The following is a 13,973-nucleotide window of genomic DNA, read 5'->3' on the forward strand; positions in this document are numbered from 1 at the left end:
ACTGGTGTGTTAGTTATGGAACATGAAAACTGTATAAATTTTTCTTCAGACACTTCCTTTTAATTCAAATAGTCATCAGATTCATATTTAGTGTACCATATTTGTCTTTTGTTTGATTTAAGATATTGTGCTTATAGAAAAAATAGTGAGCTCCAATAAATGTAAATAGTCAAGGCTTGGTCCTACTCTCCAGGACGAGCATCCACACGATCATATCATGTAAAGTCAGCTATGTGCACAATGACAGATTTCACAGGATCCTACAGTAATGTACATCTGTGGGGCGGGGGGAGAAGGAGAATGCTACAAGTGCTGCAGAGCTGCTCATTATGTGGAACTTGTAGAACAGATACTCTATCAAGTCTGCATTACGTAATCAGTGTTCCACCAAGACAAAATGTTGATTTGCAAGGTATTTCAAAACTTGTGTGTTTTTCTAAACAAAATAAACGAATAGAAATTGAAGGAGTTAGTAAAAGTTTTTAATTCTCTTGCTCGGGGTATTGACACTGTTTGTACTTGTATCTTTTTCTCGCATGGCATTTTAAAAAAGTAAAAAGAACGAAAATGCATTTAGGCCATGAAGCTGTGTGCGGCCATTCCTCCCTAAACTGGTTACCACTCAGAAGTCTAAACATCACTTCTAGAGCTTTTAGTTGTTCATTTTTCTAGGTTAAATCTTGAGCAGCATCTTGTGAAACTTGGGATTTTATTTCCTCTTTTGCACATTCTTGAAACTTGTTAATTACGCTACACATGAGAATTTTTTAAAAAAATGGTCTATCAGAGTCTACCCCCTTGTGTTTAGGATGCTCTTCCTATCTTTTTAGAGCAGTCTCTGACACTCAATATTGTTAAAATGACATCTTGTACTACTTTTGCTAGAATGAAAAAAGAATTGAACAGGAGAAGAGGCAGAGGATGGAGATTGAAAAGGATGCCATTGCCTTGAAACCTAGAGGAGAGCAGGAACAAATGGACACACAGAGCCTGACCAGCAGCTGTAGCCAAAAAACAAATGATTATAGACTAATAGAAACATACAAATCTGCACTCGCACAGCAATTGGAACATGAAGAAGAGGGTGACCAACAAAGCTCAGAATGCCTTGATTCAGGTGATAACTCCAATTTGAATATAGCTTCTTACTGTCATAACTACCACTGTTATATTTAATTTGATTCTTATTTTTCACCCAACTCTTTCCTGTGTCTGTATGACTTTGTGTATGCCACATCACAAATAACTGAAGGATACAAATGCACAATTATGTTACTGTACAGAAGGTCATAATTCAACCAAGAATTAGTGTATTCATCAGTCTTATCCAGTTACAATCGACCCATTTTTACCAGTACCTTCAAATCCATAATACACCTTGCATTAATATCAATGAGTTGTACTCACCTATCTGACAAACTTTGGACCTTACATGTACATACGTGATTATTTACAGTAATAAGGTTTAAAAGTCTGTTGTGTGGGTTATATATCACATCAGGACTGCTGTTCATTACATACAGAATGAAAATACTTAGAGCAGTCCACCCCAACACTTATAGTCATCAAAAGGACACATCTGTACAGTACTGTAGAATTAATTCTTAACAGTAAATGTGTGGTCAATGAACTGTTTTCTTTCCATTTGGCGTAGATACCAGTAAAAAGAAAATAAAGAAACTGAAGTTAAAAAGGAGTCACAGGGTGGAACCAGTCAGTACAGAGGAAGCTGTTCCCAAAAATCCGACCCCACCTCCACCTCTTCCACCAGGTGAGTTAAATACCCTGTGGTGATAAGTGTGCCACTTCATGAAAGCTGGGCCCTTAAAAGACTTGGCTTTTTAAACATGCAGAGAAAAATAGTTTCACACAGGATTATGCCATCATAGTTTGATTAGTTTCTTTTGAGAATTGCCCATGAAGATCCCCACTTGTATGAGGCTGGTGAGCACTATCATTATGTCAGTAGGCTTTCAACTCACTAGGGCAAGTTAAGCTGCAGGGTATATTTTCTCAGTTCCTAGTTAGGGCTTGGGAAAATTGACCGGCATGGCTGTAGAAGAGTAATATATAGCTCTGCTTCAATAACTCCCCATTTAGATGTAATTTATTTGGTATAACTACATACATCAATAATAGCCCTTTATAAATTGTTAATATTACTTAAATATAAAGTGTGACCATTCTGATTTCTTGCTCGTCATATTGTGAGCTTCTTCAGTAGGCACAGCTGGAGAAAACACACAATCACTTGCTTTCGAGAAAGCCAAAAGAAGGCCCAGTGACATCCTTCCAAGAACGCTCATAATGTGCTGAGTAAGAAAAATCTGATTATTAATAAGTAAAACTGCCAGTAGAAAACTTAATCTTTTGAACTCCTCACAGATCTTGGAAATCATGCACCTTGGTATAACTTGAACATTACTTCTGTGGCAGGGAAAAAAAATACTGATGGTACCTACAGCAATTAACAGGCAGGTACAAAAATATTTCAGAGATGATTTAGATATCTTGTCTTACAAATGGCTAGTGTCCTGATTTTCAGGATGATCTGCTTGTCCTATCTGATTGAAGTACACTGTTCTTCCAGCTTTTAATTGGTTAACTTTTTCAGTATCTGAATCTATTGATGGAATCTTTTACAGTGTATGGAGTTAATATTAGGTTGAAAGTATAAAGCTGGGGAAACAGGGAAAGTATTTTGTCTGTTGCTTAACAAAAGTGCAAGAATTGAATAAGTGCAACTCTCTAAAATATTAAGATATTTTTCATCGCTGCTTTACATTACATTTTAAATAGTATTTTGTTTCCAGTGGATTCACTTAATACACCATGTAGAAAGTATTCCTCTCCTCACTCCCCGATACTTTCTTGTCTTCTGAGGAGAAAGATTCCCCCTCCCTCCCAGCTTTTCTTCAGAGCCAAATATTTTGACAGTGATACCTTTTTTATTGTGGTTTGTTTTTCTTTAGTTGGCTGGGGAACGCCCAACGTTAATAGACTTCGAAAACTTGAACCTCTTGGTGAAACCCGTCATTCTGGTAATTTTTAAAAAAAGAGCACCATTTGTTGTTCTCTTATACATTCATTCCATTCTTCAGCTTTTTATTTCTTTAATACCTTCAACCAAAAACTAACCCTTTGCTTGTTAAAAGCATCTTTTTGATTTTTCGGTTCCTTTTTTTAATGTGTTTGTTCTCTTTATTTCCTTTTCCCCCAAAAGGAGTTCAAAGCAGCATGTGGTGTCATAAATCATTTTAGGATGTTTGTACAATAGCATGCACGTACCTATTATGATATGCCATATAATACTGCAGTAATAGGGCCCATCCCTTAAAATTTCAAAATCAAACCCTTCTTTTTTTATTTCATAGTAGTTTAAAATGCTTTTAAAACTTAGAAGTAAATCAAATATACATTTCAATTATCCATATGTATTGGCAACATTCTGAATGTGAAGAACTTTAATTTGACAGTTCCAAAATACTTTAAAACAAAAAACTACATTTAATTTTTAAAAATGTAACATGTTATGGGCATCATCCATGTGTACTTTGGCATAGATCTGGATCTGTTTTATTGCCAGAATGAAAATTAAAGGCATCTGTGAACCTTTGAATTACATAGCTGACACTGTAATAGAAAATGTCCCTGTAAACTGTACCAAATGCTGGGAGGATTAAGCTTAGTAACTTGTATTAAAATATAGGAGATTCCTGGTTTTAACTTTTCCTCCTTGAGCTGAGTAATTATTTCTCTTAATTCTAATAATTTAAATGTCTATTTAGGGCGGAAATAATTTCCATATTGTTTGTTTGCATAAAACATCTCCTTTTACAGCAGACCCTGCAAGAGATGTTTTGTATATTGTCTGGTATTACAGCTTGTTCCCAGTGCCATACAGAGGCTTTTATAGTGTACGTTATTTTTTTTACATGTTAGTGTTTTTTCAAATTCTGATCAAATGGTTATAAGTGAAATGAGATTTTAAAAGAAAAAATTTACTTTCTACAGGAGACACTGTTACGTGCAATAAGAGAAGTATCTGTAGTTTATATTTATTAAATCTTAATCATAAAACAATCTTACTCTTCTTTTAAGGAGTTTAAAGAGAAGAAAGAGAGAAAGAAAAGCCAGAAAAGAGGTAGGGAGGGAAGGGAAAGGGTCATGCTCTTTGCTTACAGCTGATTTGCTCATAAGTGAGGCTTTCTGTTTTGTGGCTAGAGCACGGGACTGGAAATCAAGAGACCTAGGTTCTATTCCCAACTCTGCCACTGGCTGTATGTGACCTTGGACAAGTTACCTAACCTCTGTATTCCTCAGTTTTCCCATCTGTAAAATTGTGATAATACTTTAAAAGCACTTTGAGATCCTTGAATGAAAGATGCTGTGAGAGGAACTCCTATTGACTGCAGGTATCCATTGAAGACCATGGGAGTTTGGATCTAGCAAGCAAGTGCAAAAACATTGTTTACCCTTGTTCTTCTCAGGGATTTATTTAATTAGTGCAAAATTTTCCCAGTAATTAACTCTGTGAAACAACTTTTTAAACCCTAGAGGAGTCAAATCCATTGTGTTTTGTGATTTCGGGTCCTTTTGTCCCCTGCTACATATAATATCTGCTGAAGTTTAAAAACTGAAGTTTTTCTTCGAGTATGTTAGTGTGAATCCCATTTTAGGCATTCAGGTGCATGAGAGCACATGTTTTTGATTAACAGTGTCTTTTGGGGCCACCATGCTCCCTGTGCTGCCTCATACTCCCATGCAAGGGCATAAAGGGCAGAACAGCTATAACTGTACTTCAGTTCCTTCTTATTGCCCATGGCGGCAAGACAAAACCAGTTGAATGTGGTAGTCCCGGCTGGGCTGGGGAAGGGAGGACTTCCTCTTCCCTTGCACAGCATCCAGAGTTGGGTCAGACCCACCCCTAGATTTCTCCCCAGGCTGCAGGAAGCTCTGCAAACTGCCCCCGTTTCCTGCACCCGTCGCTCTTCAGCTGCAGGGGGAGGGATCACTGTCCAGAACCCCCCATGCTGAGCCCCACTCCCCCTGCACCTGGACCACCCTGCCAAGTCACCCGCACCCGGATCCCCACCTCACTGAGCTCCAACTAGCTGCACCTGGATCCCCGCCTCACTCCTTCCCCAGTATCTGAACCCCCACACTCAGACCCTCTGCCAAGCTCTATCTCCCTCCACCCCCAGATCCCCACCGCCACTGAGCTCCAACCACCTTCACCTGGACTCCCCCACAGAGTCCCATTACCCTTGCACCCAGAACCCCCCAACAAACCCTGGTGCATCCAAATCACGTCCCGCACCCGGATCCACCTCTGAGCTGCCTGAACCCAGATTGCCCCATACTGAACCCTCTTCACCCACACCTGGATGGATCCTGCCGGGCTGAGCCTGCCTACCCACACCTTGTGCACCTGGCACGGAGGGGCAGGGCCCTAGGGTGGTTCTGAGGCAGGCCTGGTCCTTGTGCTGTGTCAGGCTTGGGTGCAGCCTCATTGCTGAGTCTGTGTCCTGGGGGGTGGGGGTGGAGGGTGGAAGAGCTGCAGAGTGATCTCCCACCTCTGTGCAACCAGTGGCCTGTCCTCCTCAGTGCCATGTTGGAGCTTCCACATTTATTTGACACATAAAATGTGCAGAATTTTAAAATATTGTACACAGAATTTTTATTCTTTTGGTGCAGAATGCCCTCAGGAGTAATATCAGAGGGTCCAGTAGTGAAAGAATGGCAGGAAAGAAGATGATGCCAAATTTGGCACTGGTTATGTTGACATTGACCAAGTCCTTCAGCACCAGTCACCACTACATTGACACCAGAGTTGACAACCCCATCTTTGGCAGCGGCGCCTCTTGCTCAGACATGTCATCATCGGAGCCAGCAAAGGTGCACCACCAGAGAGGTGAGACCAAAAGAAAGTGGAGCTCAAACACAGCTCTGAGCATCAGGAGACACCATCCCATAGGGAGGAGAAGCATCTTCACTCCTCCAAGGTCAAAGCGTCTGAGGAAGGAGCAAAATTCAGTAAACAAGCATCAACACTAGTATCAATGAAGGCACCAGCACCAACCACCCTGCTGATTACAAGCCCTATGTATGCTCTCTCAGAACTGTCGAGATCCCCTCTGGGGACATCATTTGTACCAGGGTAGTACCCAGCACCAGAATTGGATCTGAGCCCTTACTCCATGGCATTGTCATTTGAAGTCTTATTCTTCTTCACCATCACTGGTTTACACCTGCTCCATGGTGTTGAGCAGAAATGCTTCTCCTACTTTCTGAGAGCCAGCCCTAGAGCTGGTACCAGAGATCCCTCTCTCAGGGCACTGCTGCAAAGGAGATATGAGTGGCATTGGGCCAACAGCTGCAATTGGCCAGTATGTTGCCCTGGTCACGCTGGCCTGAATGGGAGCCACCATCTCAGGTGTCTCACAGCAGATTTCCCTCTTGTACCTCCAGGAAGAGGAGGACAACAGGCTCCCTTGTTACATCACTACCGAGACCACCATCATCAGAGGCGGAAAAGTCAAAACTCAACAAAGACAAGCCCAAGAACAAACACCCCCAAAAGGTGGACCTTTATGGGTGCAAAGTCTACTCATCTGCCTGACTGCAACTCTGTGTGGCAAACTAAGAAGAGTTGTTTGCCAGATGTAATTTCCTGACATAGGAAAGTTTGGTCCCTTTCCTCTTAAAGGTACCACAGGATGCTAGGAGGGAATTTAGAGAGATCATTAAAGAAGGCCGAACAGTTGCTAGAACAGCTCTATGGGCAGCCATAGATGCCTCTGATATGGCCACAGTTACAACCATGGCTCTTGACATCTGAAATACCAAAGGAGGTCCAAGACACCATATAGGACCCTCCTGCTCGAGGGAATGAGCTCTTCAGCAAAAGAATGGACAAAGCACTCCAGTCTTTGAAAAATTTAAGGGCCACGCTGGGGTCACTAGGGATTTATATACTACCCCTCTAGGAAGCCCTACAAATATCAGCCTAAACAGAGAGACCGCAGACACCCCTGTTTTTAGGGTAGACATCGGGTCTACCCACCACAGAAACCATTGCAATACTTGAGATCATCTGCCTCCTCCATCGCTCACCTCACCCCAGCAGCTAAACAGCAGATTTGACAGGAATGTCAGGAACCACATCAGAAATGATCAGGAGACAGCAGCCATCTTAAGAAGCCACATTGCCTGTTCCATCGGGCTTGGTCTGATATTGCTTCAGACAAGTGGGCACTGAACATCATTGCCCATGGCTACCCCATTTATTTCCATATCCACCCCCCCCTACCTACTTCCCTTCCTCATCCCTCTTCAGTACTGAAGTTTCTCAAAGTGACATACTTACCCATATGTCAGAAAACCTACCCCCTGCCTGGGACCTCAGTGCAGTCCTCCTGAGGCTCATGGAGTTTCCATTTTATTCTCTCTCAGAATGCTCCTTGCATCACTTTGCTCTGAATACTGTCTTCCTAGTGGCTCTCACTTCAGCTAGACGAGTGAGGGAGCTTCAAGCACATATGGCCGATCCTATCCATTCAACAGCGAAAAGATGGTGCTGACACCCTCCCCCCCCCCCCAATAAGTTCATTCCTTAGGTGAAATTCTGAGACCTCCTTAAGCAATCAATCAATATGCCAGTTTTCTTCCCAAAGCCACACTGAACTGTGAGAAAAGAAATTACATACACTAGAGGTATACAGGAGTTTACTTTATTACGTTTCGAGGACTGAGCTGTTCAGACTGTCACCCTGTCTGTATCTAGTCACAGCCAGGGTTTCTAAAGGTCAGGCCATGTCACGGGTAATGAAGGATATCGCAATGAAGCGGTGTTACCAGTTGGATGTTGTACCTCTCCCAACAAACTGCAAAGCGCACTAAACCGGAGCATAAGCAACAGTCCACCACTTGCTTCACAAGTGTGCCAATATCAGAGATCTGTACGGCAACAATAAGTAACCTCCTTTGTCAAACACTGTGCCTTGTAGTCAGCAGCTAAATCAGGTGGCAAGGTCGGGAGAGCAGTACTACAGTCGCTGTTGGACGGATACAGTTGAAATGATTTAGCTGGGAATTGGTCCTGCTTTGAGCAGGGGGTTGGACTAGATGACCTCTTGAGGTCCCTTCCAACTCTGATATTCTATGATTCTATGAAACTCTCATCTCCACCAACCTGAGGGAAGACAGCATGCCAGCTACCTGCAGTGTGATCTGCACTGACACAAACTCAAAGAAGAAAGGTTACTTAACTGACAGGTACTGCAAGTTCCTTTAAGATGATGTAATCAGTGTGGATCTCACAACCTGCCCTCCATCGCTGCTTTTCACAGTCTTGAGCTAGCCCAGGCTTTGAATAGCAAGGGAACTGGGGAGAGTTGCAGGTGCTGCACCCTTTATGCCCTCTCATAAAACTACAAGGAGGCAACAGACACTGCTATTCAAATAATCCCATCTCGTGCACATGAGGCACATGCACGCCTACAGTGGGATCCACACGAACTGCAATATCTCGAAGAACCACAAGTACTGTAGGATGAGAACATTCTTTTTGCAGGTGCTCCACTTAAAGTAGTTTTGGGGCCTTTTAGCCAAGAAAAAAGCCACTGAAAATAACCAATTTGTTAAACTTCAAACACCATCTTGTACTTATGCACAATCATAACTTTATAACATGTTTATTTTACCCAAGTCACTTGCAAAGACTGTATTATGAAAATATTTGCTAGGTCAATAAAGCAAACACATCATATGGGAATCTAACGCCTCCATCCCCTTAAATGTGACTTCTGTGGCTTTAGTTTCTGTCTATGCTCATGAAATACCATAAGTGCTCCTTTAGTATTCCTAGTCACTCTTGTGACTCTGTGTGTTAGTAAGAATAGGAGAGTAATTTGAAATATTTGTATCTGTCTTTTTTTAAAATGTTGGACTATTTCTAGATGTGTAGTAGACGCATAGTACAGTGATGGCAATATAGAGATCTAAAAATCAGTACTGTGTAACATGCAGTAAAAGAAACCTGCAAGGCTCTGGTTATAGTGCTGTTTGAGCGTTATGAGAGAAGTAATTTTTTCTTAATACTGTTGACTTGCTATAGTAACAGATGATCAGGCTATTTAGGATCTGAATCTTATCATTCTTCCATCATTCTTTGTGGAGAGTAGAGTTGTATGCAGGATGTTTAGGCAGAGCCAACAAAGATTGAAATTTTGCCAGCTAGGTAAGTGACTGTAGCACAACACTTGTAAATGAGTGTCACATTATTCCTGATGAAGGATATATTTGCATCAATCATAAACTATTTCAGCTTTGATATAGTGCTTAGATTGCCCTCCAAACCCAATCTTCCTAAAATTCCTTTTTAGTTACTTAGTGAGAGGCTGACTATAACAGAAGCCTCTCAAAAGCTTTCATTTACCCCTGTTAGGATTCAAAATGGTTCTGTTAATGTTGTGCTCCTGATTCTCTTCTCACACCTGTAAAATGGGAGTAATTCAATGGATTTACATCATTGTAAAACTAGTCTTCAGTAGCCGATCTTATCCTAAGTATTATGGGGGAAAATAAAACCCTGATCTTGCTAACATGTATACATGTACTTAAGGAGTAAGACCTGAATTTGCTTGCGTTTGTTAATTCTAAACTCTAAAAACTATTTAACCACAGGTCATTACATTTATAGATTAAAAATATATATGCCTTTACAAGAATTTTTATGTGAATTGTAATATATATTCAATGTTGTGAGTTTAAAAAAAAATCTGAAAATTTGCAATGGCAAACTATACTTGGTTTAAGATTTACAGTTCCATTGTCAATACTATTGAAATTGAGATTCAAAGGGTTCTAAAAGCTGCTTGTTCATTTTCCTGTTTTCCACCTGTTTCTTGTTACCAACCATTCTTGACAATTTATTTTATTTTTAATATTTTGCATGTACTAATTCGCATGTAAGTTTGTAAAAAATAACAACTGTTTATGTAAGGCAGGATCTCTTTCCTCTTTGTCATGCTTGTAACTTGGTGCTGGGAATCAAATTTTCGCACCTGAAAACCTATTACTGGCTGTAAACACATTGCACTGATGGCTAAAAATGACTACAACATCCAATTCAGAGGGCTAGCATGATTGTTATAAGAACTAAAATATAAGTGGTCTCAGACTTTTGGACACTTTCTCACTTAGAGGAGAATAAAAGAAGAGGCTTTAGTCAAATTCTATCAAAAGTTATGTATGTAATTCATTAAACGGCACAGTTGAGAACTGCAGACATTGAGGAGCAATGCCATTTTGACCACAGAAGCAATTCTAATTTTGATACCTTCTTCTTGCAAGGTCTAGGTAGCTCTTGCCAATTTCTGTCACCTATGAATTATTATTCTCAATCTTTTATTATGAATTTAAGTGGTGTTATCTATTCAGTTCTGTCTTCTTCAGAATGTGCAGTGTTCAGAATGTTTCCAGGACTTTACATAGCTGAGACCAGAAGGTCTGGTGTATGCATCTTCCTGAAGGAACTGAGCAGTTCCTCCAAGGAAAGAGAAACAAAATAAAGCCTAACCATGTAATCTAACCACCATATATTGCTTTTTTTTTTTTAGTTATTTTTTACAAGTTACTCTTACAATCCATTAATATGCTTACTCCAAAGTGCCTATTTCTTAATATGTATTGTACAATGACTCGGAGAAGCATTTTGAGCAAAAGAACCACCAAGATGAGTGATTTTTAGCCTGGACACTGTAAACATGAATACCCTATAATAGAAGTGATATGAGCAAGGAAACAATAATAAAGCATAAAATAACTGCCATTTTTAATTCATATGAAATATTTATATCTTACCTGGGCAACATGGTATACTTGTAATTTGCCATAATTTTAGGTCATCCAATCAAGTAATCTGATCGTTCGAGCATGTCTGTGTGAGTTGTGGTCCTGTGTCAATATGGTCAGAAAATGAAAAATGAAGTTGGTAATAGCAGTACACGTTGATGAAGTTATTTTTATTGGTGATGTTTAGACCAAGAAGCAGAAATACAAGATATATATCTATATTTATATATATTAGACTGCTGTAGTGTCAAAATTAAAGATTGGAGCCTAAATTTTCCAAAGTAATTAGTGATTTTGAATAACTTAATGTCTGGCTGCCCAACTTGAGACTCCATTAGAACATAGGATTTTCAGAGAGTGGCAATTTAGTACTTTCTGAAAATCAGGCCCCGTTAAGGTGTGTGAAGTCAGGTGTCCAAAATTGCTGGTAATTTTTGAAAAACTAGGCCTAATTTTCTTTACTAGAATAGGTGTCCCTGTCCCTGATTTTGCAGTTGCATAATTGCTAGACTTAGTCAAGCCTGTATATGCCTGCAGTATTCAACAGTGCTGTGTTTGGATATTTTTCTAAATGGTCGGTCCTACAAACACTCTTTACAGGGCATAGTGCTTAATAATGTGATTAACTGGTTTTGAAGGCAGCAAGAATTCAACAGAATTAATCTGTCCTTTTGAAAAAGATGTTGTAAATTCGATACTAACTTGTTTTTCTTCTGGTATGTTTCTTACGCAGATTTCTATGGAAAGCCGCTACCTCCATTGACTATACGGCAGAGACCTAACAGTGACACCCATGATGTCATTTCTTAACCAGATCACATGCTACATTTTTAACTTAATCACAACATTATATTAAACAATTTTCTTACTTGAAGAAAACTTGATACTGTTTAAAAAGTTGCTGTGAGATGAGACAGTAAGAACCCATTTTCTTTTCTGCCATGGATTAGTTCTACCGGACTTGATTGATGAGATTTTCTACTTGGCTTATTAGTTACTGTTCACATTCTCACCAGCTCTTCTTCAGGGGTTAACAGGGAGATGGAGAACAGAAATGTTTGAGAGCACTTGCATGCACATGGAATTTGGGATCAGGTTAGTACTGTTGGGTTTCATATTGGGGTTTACTTGCCAGACTATATAGCTATAACCCTGAAGAAAAAGACCTTCAAGACCAAATGCAATTGGATTGGGTGTGCACATCAAGACTGTCGTTCATATGTTGTCGCAATCCATATTTCTACAGCTAATAATTTTAAGGCATTTTGTAAGATGTGTGCATGTTAGAGTGAATATAGAGAATTATACACTACAAATGTTAACTATATTTTTATAATTTTTTCTAATATTTTATTTGGGAATTTGATTTAACATTAATGCCTGTTACCATCAAAATGTCTAGAAAGTGTTAGAAATTTGTTGATAGCTTTATCCATATGAGTATATTGACTTTTATGTTTACTTCACAATAGCAATACATTTTGGTTGGGATTTACATCACCAGTTGCCCAATTATTCATATATTGCCCTTCTGGCAGTCTCTGGGGTTTTTAAGATAAACGGATTTTGCACATAATTATGGTACTTGAATGGACTGTCTAAAAGTTTTCTTCTTATGGATCATTTTCTTTTGTTTTGTTAAATGGGTGTTGATATGCATAGTAAATATATTTTCAAATATCTTAATTGGCTATTGTATTATGTGCTATTAGATAAAATTGCACACAATTGAAATGTTGAACTCATTTCAACTAAGAATTCTGGTGAAAAATCAAATCAGTTAGCATACATGTCTGTTTAATGTGTTCTATAAACACTAAAAATGTCATATTGAAAATGTAAAACCTGAGATTTTTAAGTCAATGTAATGAGCCCAATTCTAACCTTCCAAATAATGTGCCCCTCTCATATTTATTTTTTAAAAAGGGAATGGTGTGTTGGAGGAGAGAATTGGATTTATAGTACTTCAGATGTTTTGATATAAGTTTGTATTCTGTTACATTTGGGAGAATAATTTCTATACCATGTGTGTATGTATAATTTTACTGCTTAGTTGCTGGTGACTGGAAGAACTTCCCTACAATGTTCTAGTGAGGTTGAAAGCATTTGTGAAAAAAGCACAGGTCCTAAATCAAAAGTTTTTGGAATAGGCAGGCAATGGTGACTTTCTATTACACTACCAGCTTCCCGGCATCTCATACTAGCAAAAGACACTAGGCAGTGCTAATGCAGTGAAATATGTTCATCAGCTACCTTAAAATTTGAAAGCATTGCATGAGGTTTTAGCCACATGACTCTTGTTAAAGTCCATGGGAGTGACACAGCTAAAATCCCAGGTAATTCTTTTGAAATATAACCCTTACTTAATGGTTTAAAACATTAGTTTGTTTTAACTAAAGCAAAACAGTCACTAACATTAAGGATGTTGTATTGCATTGGGAAGAGAGAGTACTCCAATTCAATGAGTAACGTTGTATGTATAAAACCATTTGAATGTGACTGGAAATAGCAGGAGAATACTTCCCTGGTAGTGGTAACAGGCTATGATATGGTAACAAGGTTCTCTTTGAATAAATAATGATACTATTGTGATGTAGTTTGGCTTGCTTTCAGTAAATGTGTCTTAATATTTAGCATTCTTTGCTTAAAAGTTTACACGCAAGATCCTGTTAATCTTACCGTTTTTAGCTACCTTGTCATACATGTTCCTTTGGCTCAAAGGGCCTATGTATTGTAGTTTGACACTTTTTTCAGTTTCATCTTGACCTTTGAGTTTTTTCTTTTTTACCCATATGCAAAACAAATTAAATTAATGAAAATCTTTGTTTCTCTTTTTAAAGTGCAACTAAAAAGAAAGCTGGCATGGAAACTAAATGAGGAACTGAAACTTAAAAGAATATTTCTCACATTCAAAATGTGTTTCTACTGTTAAAATAAATGTATATTGTTATGAGACCAAATTACTAGAAATATTTTTCATACAGTTTTATATATGAAAGCCTACTGTAATTGACTGCATTGTTTTTCTCATTATTTTATACTACATGAGCTTTTTATTTGTTGAAGGTCACATTTCCTGAGGACTTCTGCGTATAGAATAAAACTAATGTACATCA

At 38.9% G+C, this 13,973-nt stretch overlaps 1 protein-coding gene across 8 annotated transcripts in view; it reads left to right on the forward strand.

The window, feature by feature from the left end:
• ARL13B (ADP ribosylation factor like GTPase 13B) overlaps nucleotides 1-13,973 on the forward strand; it is an 80,161-nt gene extending 66,188 nt beyond the window's left edge. For 3 of the 8 annotated variants that reach the window (XM_005283652.4, XM_065589129.1, XM_008166157.4), the window contains 4 exons: nucleotides 886-1,117; nucleotides 1,655-1,771; nucleotides 2,973-3,041; nucleotides 11,591-13,973. In XM_005283652.4, the coding sequence (XP_005283709.2) occupies nucleotides 886-1,117; nucleotides 1,655-1,771; nucleotides 2,973-3,041; nucleotides 11,591-11,667 (495 nt within the window). In that variant the 3' untranslated portion in view covers nucleotides 11,668-13,973. Of the gene's footprint in view, nucleotides 1-885; nucleotides 1,118-1,654; nucleotides 1,772-2,385; nucleotides 2,475-2,972; nucleotides 3,042-4,101; nucleotides 4,145-11,590 lie in introns of all 8 variants that reach the window. The other 5 variants (XR_006175308.2, XR_006175309.2, XM_024103642.3 and 2 more) reach the window with 5 other exon arrangements.

The sequence above is a fragment of the Chrysemys picta genome, chromosome 1, assembly GCF_011386835.1.
Source record: "Chrysemys picta bellii isolate R12L10 chromosome 1, ASM1138683v2, whole genome shotgun sequence".
NCBI lineage: Eukaryota > Metazoa > Chordata > Testudines > Emydidae > Chrysemys > Chrysemys picta.